This window comes from Lithobates pipiens, unplaced genomic scaffold (genome assembly GCF_037356315.1).
Source record: "Lithobates pipiens isolate NorthernLeopardFrog02 unplaced genomic scaffold, aLitPip1_a1.2 Scaffold_13, whole genome shotgun sequence".
Classification (NCBI taxonomy): Eukaryota; Metazoa; Chordata; class Amphibia; order Anura; family Ranidae; genus Lithobates; species Lithobates pipiens.
In genome coordinates this window covers 422815901-422833655 of record NW_027507718.1, presented here as the reverse complement: position 1 = coordinate 422833655, position 17755 = coordinate 422815901, and the positions used below count along the sequence as shown (strand labels likewise).

The 17755-nt window shown below is 42.1% G+C and overlaps 1 protein-coding gene across 1 annotated transcript in view; it reads right to left on the bottom strand.

Annotated features, from left to right (window-relative positions):
* Positions 1-2613: 2613 nt before the first annotated feature.
* The window catches only part of TMEM156 (transmembrane protein 156), a 53678-nt gene continuing 38536 nt past the window's right edge, over positions 2614-17755 (bottom strand). The window contains exons 4-6 of the mRNA XM_077477635.1: positions 16259-16378; positions 4335-4430; positions 2614-2956 (exon numbers count right to left, since the gene is read on the bottom strand). Of these exons, the coding sequence (XP_077333761.1) occupies positions 2880-2956; positions 4335-4430; positions 16259-16378 (293 nt within the window). The 3' untranslated portion in view covers positions 2614-2879. The remainder of the gene's footprint in view (positions 2957-4334; positions 4431-16258; positions 16379-17755) is intronic.

The window sequence follows — 17755 nt, the reverse complement described above, 5'->3', positions numbered from 1 at the left end:
TGGCAGGGTACTGCACTGCAGAGTATTGGCAGGGAATTGAGGGGTTAAATTCGGTGAGCAGCGATGTGGGCACTGCAGATGCAGCCCACATTGCTGCTGACACCGATCTCTTTCCCCTCCGCTGTACCGATCGGTACAGAGAGGGGAGGGAGGAACAGGCGTCATAACATGACGCCGGTTTGTTTCCAAGTGATCACTCCGTCATTTGACGGAGCAATCACGTGGTAAACGGTCGCTATGAGCGGCCGTTTACCGTGATCCGTGATGCGACCCGGCGGTCACGGATGCTCTCGAGTGCGCACACCTCGGGGCACGCGAGAGCAGAATTCTGGGAGGCCGTTAATTAACGGCCTCTCAGAGTTAAACAACCCCCCTGAAGCCATTAATCGGCAATGGGCAGTTGTTAAGTGGTTAAAGCTAGATCACTAGCTATATAGGTGAGGTGAATATAGTGGTGTATACTGCAGTCAGGGCACAGACAACAACCACTACACAGCAGCAAGATAGGAAATCAGCCAAAAACGATTGGTGTGTACTGTGTTGAAGGTACACAGAACACCCACTGCTTCAGATGCTAAGTAACACACTACACGAAGCCGCCTCAAAGGCGGCCTTATATAGTGTGGGGCGTGCACTACACAGCCTGAGCTATGATTGGCCACAGGCAGGATGCCTGTGGCCAATCATGGCTCTCCTCGCTGCCGGCGCTGCGATTGGCCAAGCATGCGGGGTCACAGTGCATGCTTGGCCAATCATGGGGCAGCAATGCACTGCGCCACCGCAGTGCATTGTGGTCCACGCGCGCGTCACTCGAATTTTGGCGCGAACGGCCCAAACGTTCGGAATTCGCCGAACGCCCGAACAGCCAATGTTCGAGTCGAACGTACGTTCGACTCGAACACGAAGCTCATCCCTACTGACAGTGGTTTAATACCTATTTTAAATGGTAAAGAAGCTAAAGTGCACCCTTGATGAGTGCAACATTGCAATTTAAATTGGGAACATTGAGTTATTTACGCTAACTCTTAAACTAGGATCCTCATATAAAATTTTAACCCCATCAATTTAGGGCAAAAGATTATACATCACCTTTAAAGTATCTAAATGACCTGTCAGTGGTCCTCTGCGACAGATATGAGGAAATAAAAGAGTAGCGCAGTTTTCCAATAAATAAAATGGCAAAACTACTAATACTATAATAAATTGTCCTACCCCCTAATTTAAACTTTGGTATATCAAACCCACACATTTAATCTTCCAAAATCATAACCAGATCCACCCAGCCACACTTATAACCACATTCTCTTTTTATCCAGCTCCAGGGAAAAAAAACTAATGTTAATTCCACCCAAACTTTACTTAACTGTCATGTTACTCTCATATTAATGCTGTAACTTGTAACATGGTGACATCCCCCTTCTTAATTTTGAACTCTGCAAATTCGGAGATCTGTGAATAGAAATTCTAGAATTCTCATCTGCTTCCGTAGCAGAGGAATTTTTAGTTCTCAGTGGAACTTCCTCTTGCTCCATAACTGAAGGTTTCTACCTCCGTAGAGACATGGGGCTGGAGGAATAGTCTGTAAGAGCCTGTTTATTTCACTAATGATCCACTGATCGTGGTTCCAATGCTTTATGGACTTCAAGATAATAAATTGATAAATGCAAGTTTTTTCAGTTATTGTTTTTTATATATTCATTTTTTAAGGTAGAATATGCCTTTAATATTTATCTATATTCAACAGGTGCCTGTCTTGTGGCTAATGTATCAAAAGTGTTCTAACAGGGCTACCTGTATATCTTGCTGATCATAGCAACCACTTATCTTCTTTCTTTTCTAACATTAGGAATAAGGAAAACAAGACATTTTGAGGATTTTGACTGCTTGATTTGGGCAACAGGAAATATTCCTGTCAGAATACTTGCTACATCAGCTGCACTGGGGTCTAGTTATCATTGTTTTCAACCAAGATTCAAATATTTTCTAATTGAGCCTAATGTTAGTTACATAGTTACATAGTAGGTGAGGTTGAAAAAAGAGTCCATCAAGTCCAACCCATGTGTGTAATTATATATCAGTATTACATTGTATATCCGTGTATGTTGCGGTCGTTTAGGTGCTTATCTAATCTTTTTTTGAAACTATCGATGCTCCCCACTGAGACCACCGCCTGTGGAAGGGAATTCCACATCATCGCCGCTCTTACAGTAAAGAACTCTCTACATAGTTTAAGGTTAAACCTCTTTTCTTCTAATTTTAATGAGTGGCCACATGGCTTGTTAAACTCCCTTCCACAATAAAGTTTTATCCCTATTGTGGGGTCACCAGTATGGTACTTATAAATTGAAATCCTATTCCCTTTCAAACATCTCTTCTCCAGAGAAAATGAGTTCAGTGCTCGCAACCTTTCCTCATAACTAATATCCTCCAGACCCTTTATTAGCTTAGTTGCCCTTCTTTGTACTCGCTCCATTTCCATGACAACCTTCCTGTTAAAAATGAGTGAAAGCTGTGTGAATCTGGGTAAAAACATTGATCACTTGATTCCACTGTGTTTTGAGTGCCAAAAAAACAACTTTACAACATACAAAAGAACAATACAACAATAAGTAATGACTTGCAAATACATCTTTTATTTTTTATTTTGTATTCCCTATTTTCCACTGGTGTTTATTCAGGGGAATAAGAACCAGTATTTTGATTACCGCATGATGAATTCTTGCATCAGAGCATATATAGTTTACCAAGAAAATAAATATAGCAACCATTTAACCGTAAATTTAAATCTGTCTAAATTTTAGGAAATGAATTTGCCTTCAAAACAAGTGAAATGCCCATGTGGCAGCAGCAGCTTCTATTGTGTAAAAAGCTGAAGTAGATCACGTAGCTGTATCCAGATGTTCAGAAATCGTAGGGAGCACGAGTGCGGAGTATGACCTCAGATTTTTTTTACCTTCTACAATATAAAAAGAAAAATACAGTTATAAGAAAGGGATAGTGGGATCTAACCAATATGTATGGTATTCTGCTATAAAATAGCCTGAACATGAACTTTCCTAAACAGCTACAATCTCATACTATTAGGATCCAAAGGAAGTCTTCCAATACATTGTCCAGCAGCTATAATTTTCCTCTTCATAACCATTCAATCTATTCAAATTTATACAAAATATAGTGAAGGCTCAAACTTGTCTTCCAATGTATCAAAAATATAAATTATTATAAAATAAAAGTCTAATAAATAAGAGAGCCCCTAAGCAAATTTGTTTTAACAGCCAACTCCAGCCAATCATGCATTTCTATTTTTTTGTGGGATGAGTAGGGTTCAATAGTTTGAAGGGTCTTTACCATGGTCCATCACACTAGTGAGATTTGCCCTCCTTGCAGGAATAATTGTGGCAGGCAATGAGCTTGACTTTTCAGTCCAGCTACTGTTTTCACCAGCTATATGAATAATCCACTATAAAAGCAAGTCACAGAAATATTATATCCTGCATCCATTGGCTGTTACCGGTACTTTGGAATACTTACAGGCTAGATCTCCAGTTAGATCTCCATTCTTCTCCCAAATACAAGTATAAAGCATTGGTTCCCAACCTCAGCCCTCAAGGACTTTTCCCTAGATAAAATAGCTTGTCATAAATAATAAGCCATTGTCAATGATTTAAAGCAGGGGTACTGGAAGACTGAGATTGGGAACCAATGGTGTAATCCTACGTAGTGGCGCAAAAGCCTGCTATCTTCTGCCAAAATGGGGAAATGCATTTAAGGTAGAATGGCTGATATTTCCTTATTAAGTACTTAAACTATGTTGCAGACTATCATATAAAAATGCTTGGCTGTCTCTAATTTTTGAGTCAATAACCCCGAACAAACATGCAGCAAGCAAAGCTCAAACTTCCAATTTGTGCACACTGGTTCTGCCGTCAGTCGCACTGGTACGACTTCAAGTACTACGTGCGATTTACAAATCGTACCTGAAGTAGCATCTAATGTGTTTTTTATGGCAGTGTCTTAATAGATACAATTTCAAGTAGTGCAAATTGAGAAGTAGTTCATGTATTACTGATTTAGGACTTTAGGACAATTTCACTGTCATAGACTAGAATGCAAATTGTGCTGCAAATCGTACCTGTGTCTATATCAACACTATATGTCAAGGATTCAAAAAGTCATAAAATCACTGAATCATGACAGTCAGGAGACAGATAGTTTCAGCAGAGGCCAGTGATGGCAGCCTACATCTTTCCTTGCAAAAAGTTTCCTGTAAATTCTAAATTGTATGATATGTAGCTATATTATAGCATTAACAGTAGGTTTCCGCCTATGCTTACCGCATTTCTGATGATCTTCTGGTAAGCATTGTGTTTTTGGCGATATTCTGTTTTGTTTATCTTTGCATCTTTTCAAACTTGCTGATTCTCTTATATCTGTTTTAAGATAGTATTTAAAGATATGCATGAACTTTTTTTTTCTATAGTAGTGAAGCATTTGTGAAAATAAAAGGCAAAGGAACGTAAGTTTGCATATTTCTCATAACTTCAATTGTCATATCTCCTTAATGTCTGCAACGTGTTGTCTTGGCTTGCAGGCAACAGTGACAAATGCCTCTTTGATGAAGCAGCACTGTATATACAAGAATAAAGCTGCCAGTAAACCTAAAGAGAATCTGTCACTTTGCCCTGAATGGCAAGTCTCTTTAAAGCCCACACTTTACCTTACTTATACTCACCATCCCTGCGTTCCTCCACAACTCCATTGGAGTCACTCCCGAACACCCAGGGGAACATTTGTCTGCCTTTCACGATGCAGTGCTATGTCCTAGCGGCTAAACACCAAGCCAGAGCATTGTCACGTGAGGGAAGGATGACATGATCAACTCTGTTCATGCTCTTACACTGTATCTTATTTTCAATCTTAATTTTTATTGGAAAATTATTGTACAAATATGCATACATTAATGGCATAATCATATCATCAGTCAATTTACAAATTTGATTATACAAGCTTACATGACAAAAAAACAAAACAAAAAAAAACACAACAGCAAAACAAAACAATAATGGGGGAAAATGATGGCAACACATAAAGATCATATTTCGAAAGATTATTATGTCTTATTTAGATTCTGCTTAAATTTCCATAAATCGTTCTAATTTCCTGATGACTCCCTATAAGTCCACCAGGGGGCCTATACCTGACACCATTTTTCATATGTATCCAATTCGTGTGCCAGGAGGGTCTCCATCCTCTCAATGTAATCCATTTCCATTATCCATTCCTTCACTGATGGCGATTGTATTGATCACCAATGTTGTGGGATAACCAATCTTGCAGATGTTAACCAGTGTCTAAGTAGACCCTTTTTAATATTTTTATAGTAGCCTGGGAGAATTGATGGCAGAGTAATTTGTGGTGTATTGGGGATTAGCGCTCCTGTAACTGTAGTGTGCAGCTGCATGATCCTGTTCCAAAAAGTATGAATTTGGGGTTATTTCCACCAAATGTGTATCAATGAACCCTTGGGAGAATGACACCGCCAACTCATATGCATCTGGGTATATACACTGCAGGGATGCTCAACATCAATACCAATGAGAAACAAGCTTATAGCTTGTTTCTTGGGCTTTGGTTGTCGGTGACAAGCAATGTGTGAAAGTAAATGATTTCTCCCACTATTCTGCTCCAATTTGAACATTAACCACTTAAGCCCTGGGCCATTTGGCTGGCCAAAGACCAGAGCATTTTTTGTGATTCGGCACTGCGTCGTTTTAACTGACAATTGCACGATCGTGCGATGTGGCTGCCAAACAAAATTGATGTCCTTTTTTCCCCATGAATAGAGCTTTCTTTTAATGGTATTTGCTCACATCTGTGGTTTTTATTTTTTGTGCTATAAACAAAAAATAGCGACAATTTTGAAAAAATGCATTTTTATTATCCCCAAAAAAATATATATAAAAAAGTTTTTCCTCAGTTTAGGCCGATACGTATTCTTCTACATATTTTTGGTAAGAAAAATAGCAATAAGCATTTATTGATTGGTTTGCGCAAAAGTTATAGCGTCTACAAAATAGGGGATAGTTTTATTGCATTTTTACTATTTATTTATTTTTACTAGTAATGGTGGCGATGAGCGATTTTTCGAAGCAGTTAAGATCGTATGCCTATTTATTTGTAAATTCTGGAGGCTCAGAATAGTTTTTTTGCAATAAGAATCTTATATATTGCTGATAGAACATGTTTTGGTTTAGTACTTTGTTACAAAATAGACTCAAACAAATTTAGATCTCTATAAAAAGATTGGTTTAAGGGAGTAGAGGACAGGAATGACATTACTTGCTGATATTCCAACCATTGCATAAGTGGGGGCTGTTGTGTAGAAATTAAATTCATTGTGGATGGAAGCTTGCCCTGACAGAGAATCTGACTCACTCTTCGGTGAGACTCCTTGTTCCATATTAAAAACTGTAACCGATCTACTGCAGGTGGAAATTGAGGATTGCCAAATAAGGGTGTCATGGGTCCTACTTGCAAAGAAAGCCCTAACGGTGAAATCATTTTACACTGATGAGCAAAAGAGTATACAGAAAGGGAGGGGAAGGTGAGTATAATTGGCTGGGCCGGGACAAGGGGTGCCCTGGGCACTGTGGTATAATGTGAGTGGGGGGCACCACAAGGAGATTGGAGGAGGGAATTTGCATTGGGAGTGGGAAAATGTGGGGGGGGGGGGGTTTGGCAGGGAGCAAGAATTGTTCTAGGATGGGAAATTAGGGGAGATATACTAGGAGTGGTGATTTGGGGGTGTGTGTGTTGGGAGGGGGGATGGGTAAAGAGGATTTGTGCTAGGAGGAGGATTTGGGGGGTTTGCGCTAGAAAAGGTAATATGGTGGAGGGGCAGGATTTGTGCTAAGATCTTTTTTATTGGTGGGGGGGTTGTGCTGGGGGGGGATTTGGAGTGGGGGAGAGGATTTGTGCTAGGAGGGGGAAGTTTTCTTTTTTTTGGGGGGGGGGTTTGCTGACACATAATCATACATCTTTGGGGGGCAGGGTTGGGCAAATTTGGCATGTTCACCCTGGGCTCTGGATGACCTTGTCCCGACACTGATAATTGGGCTGGGGTGGGATTTTAAGTGACTCTCGGGCAAAGCACTTGTTTATCAATGTTCAGCATGGCCAAACATTCATAGTAACATTTCTAGAGAAGGGTAGAAGAATCATTCACAGACTATTCCTAAAAAAGTATTGGTCAGTGGCAAGGGTATAACTATAGGAATACCAGAACATGCGACTGCTGTGGCGCCCACAAGCAGACTATATAGTGATATATAGTAGGTAGGCAGCAAAAGCATACTTTGATGCAATTAATTATACAGTTTTAGAAACTTTATATTGTTACTATTAAAGCATACAGCATTTTTACTATTTGAGAGATTGCCTTGATGTAAAAGATGTAAAACCTCAGCTTACAAAGGAGGCTCTTACTCTGATTTTAAAGTGGACCTTTCATGACCCATTGGCATCACAGCGCTGCGCCAGCACACATGCTTTATGCCACAGGTAATGCGAGTTTCATTAAAGCAGGCTTATAATTTGAATTGGCTGCCTAATGCACTAAAACACACCAAAAAGGTACATGTAGCACTGAAATGCACATCAGTCTATCTGCAAGGTGCGTATTCAGAATGAATAGCACCATATCGCATCAACTCATAAAGTGTGCTTGTGTTAATAAATAGGTCTTTAGTGGCTTTACATATCTGCATAAATATATATAGTAACAGTATACTTTTCCAAAAAAATAATCTGTACCTCTGGTCATTAAAAAGATGTCTTTTAACTCGAGACAAGTGACTGTCAAGGATGAGATCATGTCATCAATCTGATTATAATATATATATATATATATATATCTATATATATATATATATCTATATATCTATCTATATATATCTATCTATATATATATATATATATATATAGATATAGATATATACACATATACACACACACACACACACACACAGTATTGGTGAGCTGATCTGCAGATGAACACAGCTAAGAACTGTATAGAATCTACATGATTGTGTCATCTCTGCATCAGCATCTCAGCCCAAGAGGTAGATGCTAAGATTTATTGGTGCCTAATGGCCCATACACACGATTGGACTTTTTGACAACAAACATGCAAATTAAGGCAACATCTGACCTTGTGTACGCTCCATCGGACAAACTTTTTCGGTTTTCATCTCACTTTTGTTGGCTGTGCGAACGGACACACTTTCTGGCAACAAAAGTCCGATGGAGCAAAGCCTGATCGTGTGTACAAAAAACCATAGGACTTTTGTACAAAGTACAAACACGCATACTCAGAACCAATGCAAAAGATCTGACAACAATACAGAAGTTGACCAAAGGTGGCGGTAAAGAGCAGAAAAAACACGTGATTTGGTGAAAGTTGGCTTAAAAAGTCCTGCTGTGTGTATGCAATACAAGTTCAGGGCCGACGCCCTTTGTACAAAAATCCACGGCAGAGTTTGTACAAAGTCCGATCGTGTGTATGAGGCTTAAGAAAAATAGCTCTGTACTTTTGCAGAAGAAACATATGTAGATATTTTAAAGGGTTCTAACTGTTACCTTAACAAATTACTTTGCATGGATGCACTTAACATGGCAAAATAAATCTGATGCTAGGTCAACTTTAAAGTTCAGCTTTTTCAGAAAAAAGTCTAATGCCCTGTACGCACGGTCGGAAATTCCGACAGAAAAGTTCCGATCGGATTATTTTGTCAGAAAATCCGATCATGTGTGGGCTCTATCTGACTTTTTTCCGTCGGAAATCCCAACGGAAAAAGACCAAAGCTATTGACTACTAGCCTCTACGTAATCCCATCTTACGCAACGAACGTCACCTCATTCCAAACGATCGGATTTTCTGACAACTTTGTCCGACCGTGTGTATGCAACACAAGTTTCGGCCAAAAACCTGAAAAAATCTGGTGGATTTTGTGGTCGGAATGAAAAACCGTGTGTACAGGGCATAAGAAATCAAGAGGCCTGAGTAGATATGATACATTTGTGCAGCTTTGTAAAATGATCATTAAATGTATTGTTTTAAATGCAGACCCCCTCAGAAGCCTGGCTAGAAAAACTCCTAGTTAGCAACCCCCACGTCCGCCTCTTTGTTAGGGCACAAAAAACATTGTTTTTCACTCCTACAATGCTGGGAGTGAGCATCCAATGGTTTTCACATCCTAGCAACAAATCAGGGTGTAGGGGGTTGTTTTTTAGTGAGGCATCTGAAGGGACCCAAATGGCTGACAGGCAAAACAATAAAATGAATGATAATTTTACAAAGTTGCACAGATGACTGACTGCATAGGCTATTTTCTTGAAAAGTTGAACTTAGACTTTAATCACTTGCTTATTGGGCACTTATACCCCCTTCCTGACTAGTCCAATTTTCAGCTTTTGGCATGTGGTCATGCAACACTGTACCCAAACGTTTTTATTAAAAAAAAATTTCACACAAATAGAGCTTTCTTTTGGTGGTATTTAATCCCCACTGTTTTTTTATTTTTTGCTGAAAATTTAGAAAAAAACAAAATATAGTTTGTTATAAAATTTTGCAAACAGGTAATTTTTATCCTTCACTGATGTGTACTGATGAGGCTGCACTGATGGGCACTGATAGGCACTGATGAGGAAGCACTGATGGACACTCATTGGTGGCACTGATCGGCACTGATGAGGCTGCACTGATAGGTGACACTGATGGGCACTTATAAGTGGCACTGATGGACTCTGAGAGGTGGCACTGATGGGTACTGATGAGGCTGCACTGGTGGGCACTGATAAGGCAGCACTGATGGGCACTGATGAGGCTGCACTGATAGATGGCACTGGTGGGCACAGATTGGGACCCAATAACAGAAGCCAGTTACCGGCTTTCTTCTTTTCTCCTCGTGCTGATCGTGAAGAGAGAAAAAAGCCATTTACTGTTTAATTCTGTGATCAGCTGTCATTGGCTGACAGCTAATTACATGGTAAAGGGCCGCTGTGATTGGCCCTTTCCCCTGTTCTGTGATCAGCCAAATCCAAAGGACTTGACAATCGCAGAGCGCACCACCCTCACGCTGCAGTGGGCACACAAGCAGCGGGATCATGGGAACATGTCTATGGATGACACTGGAAGCCTGCGCTCTAAGCCCCTGTACACACGGTCGGACATTCTGCCAACCAAATCCGTTGGATTTTGTCCGGTGGATTGTGTCCGAAACTGTTGCATACACACGGTCGAACCAAGTTGTCAAAAATCCGATCGTTCAGAACGTGATGACGTTATTTAGTTACGACGGGACTAAGTTCACACTAGTAGCCAATAGCTTTGGTGTAGGAATTTGATCTGAGCATGCATGGCACTTTGTCCGATCGGAATTCTCTACACATGATCGGAGTAGGTTCGATCGGACCAGTTTGTCGGAAAATATTTCCAACAAGTTGGAAGATTGGGTCCGACGGATAGAATCAGTCCGATGCAGACCACACACAGTCGGATTATCCGACAACACGGTCTGATAGGACACATTGGGACGGATTTTCCGTCCGTGTGTACAAGGGCCAGGGCCATCTTTAATATTGATTGAAACCTGGGCAAAACTTTTCTTGGGGGCCCCCCCATGCAGTTTCGCTCTCCACCTGCTCCGTGACATACAAAAAAATAGCAGCTAGACTCAAAATCAATTTACTGAATCAGATCAGACAGCTATTGCGATTGGTTGCCAGAGGTTACATTGTATCATTACCGCTCACTGACTGGTTGCTAGAGGTTACATCACACATTACGGCTCACTGATTAGTTGCTAGAGGTTACAGCACATGATTTCTGCTTGTTGATTGGTTGCTAGAGATTACTGAGGATATGACCTCAGGGGGGCATAATATACATATCATGCCCCCCTGAGGGGGGGCATGATACCCCCTATTTACATATGAATGCCGCTGCTATTTACATATGAATGCCGGTAATTACATGTAAACACAGGGTCTGCAGGTGAGTCATCTGTACACAACAATAAGGCAGAGCTGGGCAGCATTAGTAGCAGCACTTCACACTGAGATATTGGGACACAGCACAGGACTAAAACTTCAAGGGACGAGGCAATTTAAACCAGGATAGTTGGCAAGTATGAGGCAGCTGCTTTGGGCCCCACAACAATGACAGGGCCCAGGGCAGCTGCCCCTTTTGCCCTGCCTTAAAAACGGCCCTGACAAGGGCTAACAACTTTTGGCTATAGCATGGGCAGAAAGTGGTTAAAGTGGTAATAAAGCTTCTTTTATTTTTTTATACAAATAATAAGCATTCCTATACTTACCTGTTCTGTGCAATGGTTTTGCTCAGAGCAGCTGGATCCTTTTTTTCTAGGGTCCCTCCCTGGCGCTCCAAGCCCCTCCTCTTCATCTTGTGCCCCCAGGAAAAGCAGCTTTTGCTCACTCCCGAGTCCCGTTCCTGCGTCCATTAAACATAAAGCAGAACTCGGTCCCGCCCCCTCTCCCGTGCCACCAGATTTGATTGATAGCAGCGGGAGCCAATTGCTCCCACTATTATCAATCTGTCAAATAAGGAGAGAGACAGTGGCGGGAGCCACTGCGCTTGTGCACATTGTTGGATCAGATGGGCTCAGGTAAGGAAAAGGGAGGGGGGGGGGAGATGCAGCACAGAAGTTTTTTTTACCTTAATATATAGAATGCATTAAGGTGGAAAACCTTAAGGCTTTATGACATCTTTAACCATTTGCCGACCGCCGCACGACGATATACGTCGGCAGAATGGCACGGGCAAGCATAAGGGCGTATATATAAGTCCCTGCCTTCCCGCGGGTGGGGGGCCCGATCGGGCCCCCCCCCGGTGCCTGCGGCGGTCGGCATTCGTTCGGGAGCGATCCGGGATGAGGGGGCAGCCATTCATTCATGGCCACCCCCTCGCGATCGCTCCCGACGAATAGAAATGCTCCACGACATCACTTCCTCTCCTCACAGGAGAGGAAGTGATGTAATCTCTCCTCCGTGTCGGTATTTTTCGTTCCGGCACCGAGGAGAGAGGATCGGTGAGTTGCACCAACACACCACACGTACAGTAGAACATGCCAGGCACACTCACACCCCCCCTTTACCCCTGATCACCCCCCCAATTACCCCTGCCCCCCCCAGTCACAGTGACACCAATTGCATTTTTTTTTTTTTGCATTGGTGTCATTTGTGACTGTAATAACTGTTAGGGCAGTTAGGGTTAGCCCCCTTTAGTTCTAATATGCCCCCCTAACCCCCCAAATAAAGGTTTAACCCCGTGATCACCCCCCGTCGCCAGTGTCACTAAGGCTGGGTTCACATTGCAGCGGTTTATGAGAACGAATGTGATTCGCACCGCACTGCAGTGCAAATCACATCCGATCTCTGTGCGATTCGAATTCAGCCATACAGATAGTATGGCTGAATTCCCGCCGCACCCACCGCAAATTCGCACGGGACCCTTTTTTTGGTCCGCAGCAGAATCGGATCGCATGGGTGTTCACACCATGCGATCCGAGTTTGCAGATATATATGCGAACTGATCTGGGGGTGTCATTAACATTTCACTGACACTCCCAGCAGTTCGCATAGGGCAGTGTGAACTGCCGCCGGGAGGCATGCGATGCGGGAACCCGCCGCGGATTCGTGGCGTTCCCGCATCGCTCCAGTGTGAACCCAGCCTAATAAGCGATCATTTTTCTGATCGCTGTATTAGTGTCACAGGTGACGCTAGTTAGGCAGGTAGGTATTTAGGTTCGCCGCAACTTTTTATAGCGCCAGGGACCCCCATATACTACCGCATAAAGCCCCCTGATTGCCCCCTAGTTAACCCTTTCACCAGTGATCACCATATAACTGTTACAGGTGACGCTGGTTGGTTAGTTATTTTTTTATAGTTTCAGGGCACCCGCCATTTATTACCTAATAATAAAGGTTTAACCCCCTGATCACCCGGCGGGTGTCATTTGTGACTGTAATAACTGTTAGGGCAGTTAGGGTTAGCCCCCTTTAGTTCTAAGGTACCCCCCTAACCCCCCCAATAAAGGTTTAACCCCGTGATCATCCCCCGTCGCCAGTGTCACTAAGGCTGGGTTCACATTGCAGCGGTTTATGAGAACGGATGTGATTCGCACCGCACTGCAGTGCAAATCACATCCGATCTCTGTGCGATTCGAGTTCAGCCATACAGATAGTATGGCTGAATTCGCGTTGCACCCGCCGCACCCGCCGCAAACTCGCACGGGACCCTTTTTTTGGTCCGCAGCAGAATCGGATCGCATGGGTGTTCACACCATGCGATCCGAGTTTGCAGATCGCACTGCGATATGCGAACTGATCTGGGGGTGTCATTAACATTTCACTGACACTCCCAGCAGTTCGCATAGGGCAGTGTGAACTGCCGCCGGGAGGCATGCGATGCGGGAACCCGCCGCGGATTCGTGGCGTCCCCGCATCGCTCCAGTGTGAACCCAGCCTAATAAGCGATCGTTTTTCTGATCGCTGTATTAGTGTCACAGGTGACGCTAGTTAGGCAGGTAGGTATTTAGGTTCGCCGCAGCTTTTTATAGCGCCAGGGACCCCCATATACTACCGCATAAAGCCCCCTGATTGCCCCCTAGTTAACCCTTTCACCAGTGATCACCATATAACTGTTACAGGTGACGCTGGTTGGTTAGTTATTTTTTTATAGTTTCAGGGCACCCGCCATTTATTACCTAGTCTCACTAGTGTACCCCTAAATTTAGGGGTGTCTACTTTCCAAAATGGGGTCATTTAGGGGGGGTTTGTGCCATCTTGGCATTTTATGGCCTTCAAAACTGTAACGCCCTTAGAAAGCCTGAAGGCGGTGCTTGGTTTTCGGGGCCCCGTACGCGGCTAGGCTCCCAAAAAGTCCCACATATGTGGTATCCCCGTACTCAGGAGAAGCAGCAGAATTTATTTTGGGGTGTCATTTCACATATGCCCATGGCATGCGTGAGCAATATATCATTTAGTGACAACTTTGTGAAAAAAAAAAAAAAAGTTTGTAATTTTCCCGCAACTTGTGGCAAAATATAAAATATTCCATGGACTCAACATGCCTCTCAGCAAATAGCTTGGGGTGTCTACTTTCTAAAATGGGGTCATTTGTGGGGGTTTTGTGCCATCTTGGCATTTTATGGCCTTCAAAACTGTAATAGGTAGTGAGGAGTGAAGTCAAATATTTACGCCCTTAGAAAACCTGAAGGCGGTTCTTGGCTTTCGGGGCCCCGTACGCGGCTAGGCTCCCAAAAAATCCCACACATGTGGTATCCCCGTACTCAGGAGAAGCAGCAGAATTTATTTTGGGGTGTCATTTCACATATGCCCATGGCATGCGTGAGCAATATATCATTTAGTGACAACTTTGTGAAAAAAAAATAAAAAAAAATTAAAGTTTGTAATTTTCCCGCAACTTGTGGCAAAATATAAAATATTCCATGGACTCAACATGCCTCTCAGCAAATAGCTTGGGGTGTCTACTTTCTAAAATGGGGTCATTTGTGGGGATTTTGTGCCATCTTGGCATTTTATGGCCTTCAAAACTGTAATAGGTAGTGAGAAGTGAAATCAAAAATTTACGCCCTTAGAAAGCCTGAAGGCGGTTCTTGGCTTTCGGGGCCCCGTACGCGGCTAGGCTCCCAAAAAGTCCCACATATGTGGTATCCCCGTACTCAGGAGAAGCAGCAGAATTTATTTTGGGGTGTCATTTCACATATGCCCATAGCATGTGTGAGCAATATATCATTTAGTGACAACTTTGTGTAAAAAAAAAAAAAAAAAAATTTTTTTGTCATTATTCAATCGCTTGAGGCAAAAAAATAAAATATTCAATGGGCTCAACATGCCACTTATCAATTTCCTTAGGGGGTCTACTTTCCAAAATGGGGTCATTTGGGGGGGTTTTGTACTGCCCTGCCATTTTAGCACCTCAAGAAATGAGATAGGCAGTCGTAAACTAAAAGCTGCGTAAATTCCAGAAAACGTACCTTAGTTTGTAGATGTGACAACTTTTGCGCAAACCAATAAATATAAAGTTATTGACTTTTTTTTTACCAAAGACATGTGGCTGAATACATTTTGGCCTAAATGTATGACTAAAATTGAGTTTATTGGATTTTTCTAATAACAAAAAGTAGAAAATATCATATTTTTTCAAAATTTGCGGTCTTTTTACGTTTATATCGCAAAAAATAAAAATCGCAGAGTCAGTCAAATACCTTTAAAAGAAAGCTCTATTTGTGGGAAGAAAAGGACGCAAATTTCGTTTGGGTACAACATTGCATGACCGCGCAATTACCAGTTAAAGCAGCGCAGTGCCAAAGTGTAAAAAGACCTCTGGTCATTTACCAGCAAAATGGTCCGGTCTGAAAGTGGTTAAGTTGACATGTGGAAACTGAATACAAAGGTATTAAGTAATTACACTAGCTAAAATAAGAAAAATTTTATTATTGTTGAAGGAATGTACTAAAAGGAGTATTTGTATATTTTAAAAAGCAATAGTTAACAGCTCACACGCATAGAAATTTGTGGCTTTCACCATCATTCTTCTTTCACCATTGAGGCTGGGTTCACATTGCAGCGGTGACGAGAATCGGATGTGATTCGCACCGCACTGCAGTGCAAATCACATCCGATCTCTGTGCGATGCGAGTTCAGTCATACAGATAGTATGGCTGAATTCGCATCGCACCCGGCCCAAACTCGCACAGGACCCTTTTTTTGGTCCGCAGCAGAATCGGATCGCATGGGTGTTCACACCATGCGATCCGATTCCTGTCCGAGTTTGCAGATCGCACTGCGATATGCGAACTGATCTGGGGATGTCATTAACGTTTCACTGACACTCCCAGCAGTTCGCATAGGGCAGTGTAAACTGTCGCCGGGAGGTATGCGATGCGGGAACCTGCAGCGGATTTGCGGCGTTCCCACATCGCTGCAATGTGAACCCAGCCTCAGTGAGTCATTGACCTGGAGCATGTAGCTAGTGAAGATGGTACACCTCCCCTAATTGTTTTGTATTTAAACAGTTAAGCAAAGATCAGGACAAAAGTCCAGAAAGACATGTCAGCAATGACAGTTTCTCAATATATATATATATATATATATATATATATATATATATATAAATAACGAGTATTCCTTTATACAGTAAAGTATTTTTACTTACAAAATATAGTTGGAACAGTTGTCTTCTCTTTTAATACTTTGCAGGCAATAAATATAAAACCACCCACAACAACAAGTGGGATCAAAGACAGCCAAATGATGCCAAGGGTCCCTTTATAGTCTATATATGAATAGAAAAAAAATGTATGACAGAAATATTGAAAAAGGTAAAAAAAAAAAAAAATCACTTAAATAACATAGAAACAAGAAAAAAAAGATCTGGAACATACACCGTGGCCAAGCTCCATCCCAGGTTATACATATAAAGACAAAAGAGTGATCATGGGACTTTAAATGAGGTGAGTCACAGACTAGGCACAACTAGGATACAATTGATCATTTATTATAAATTCGTGATATACAAAAATACGTAAAAAGATATGTAATTTAATGTTTAAATGACTTTTTGTATAGATATATTGCATTTTTTTTTTTTACTTATTTGTATATATCATGAATTTATAATAAATTATCAATTGTATCCTAGTTGTGCCCAGTCTGTGACCCATCTCATTTAAAGTCCCATGACCACTTTTTTTTTATATTTACACTCTTAAATAGCATATACATTTTAAAACAATAATAAAAAAAAAAACCCACTGTACATAAGCGGATGGGCTGTGAAGAATGATAAATAGGCTGCCTCTTGTACCCATATCCACTTGTGACAGGCAGTGGGATATCACAGAGACATACACAAGAGCTGCTACATAAAGGTTTTCTAAATCAGTTACATATTTCAAAGTCTGTTAGGTGATTTAATCAAGCCAAAATTAACAACCAAATAATTATGTACATGTCCTCAATTTGGTGGTGGTTTCCTAAGTACATACCCAGAGTTGCAAGATGTAGTAAAGCAGGCCAGAAGAGTCTGTAGCCATTTCAGGCGGTCATACACAGCCAGTGCTTGGTTGGCCGAAATTCAGCAGGAATTCCACCTGCCCATAAACTGTCTGATTTGTGACATGCCCAACTTTGGGAATGCTGCAGCAGCTATACATGCAGCAGAGGGCCATCAACGAGTACCTGTGCCAGTATGGCATGACGACAGGCTCAGGACGCCTCTGCTTTTTTCCCCCACGCCAATGGCTGATCATTAAGGATGCATGTACTGTATTGTCACCGTTTGAGGAGGCCACAAGGATGGTGAGCAGTGACAGTGCATGCATCAGCGACACAATCCCTGTTGTAGGGCACTGGATGCAGAGCAGCAGGAGGAAGAGGAGGACTACGTGGCTGGGAGAAGGAAGTTCCAGATGCTGTCATCCTGAGTGACCCCAAGGAGTCTGCTTCTCAAGCCTCATCAAATTTGAGGTACATGGGCAACCTCATACTTCAAAGCCTGCGAAAGGACCCAAGAATACATAGCATAAAGGAGAAGGATGATTACTGGTTGGCACATTATAAGGGGAAGGTCTCAGAACTCATCCCATCCCCACAGAGAGTGCAGAAGATAAAATCTCTTGAGGACACATTAAGAGGGATTTTATTGAACATT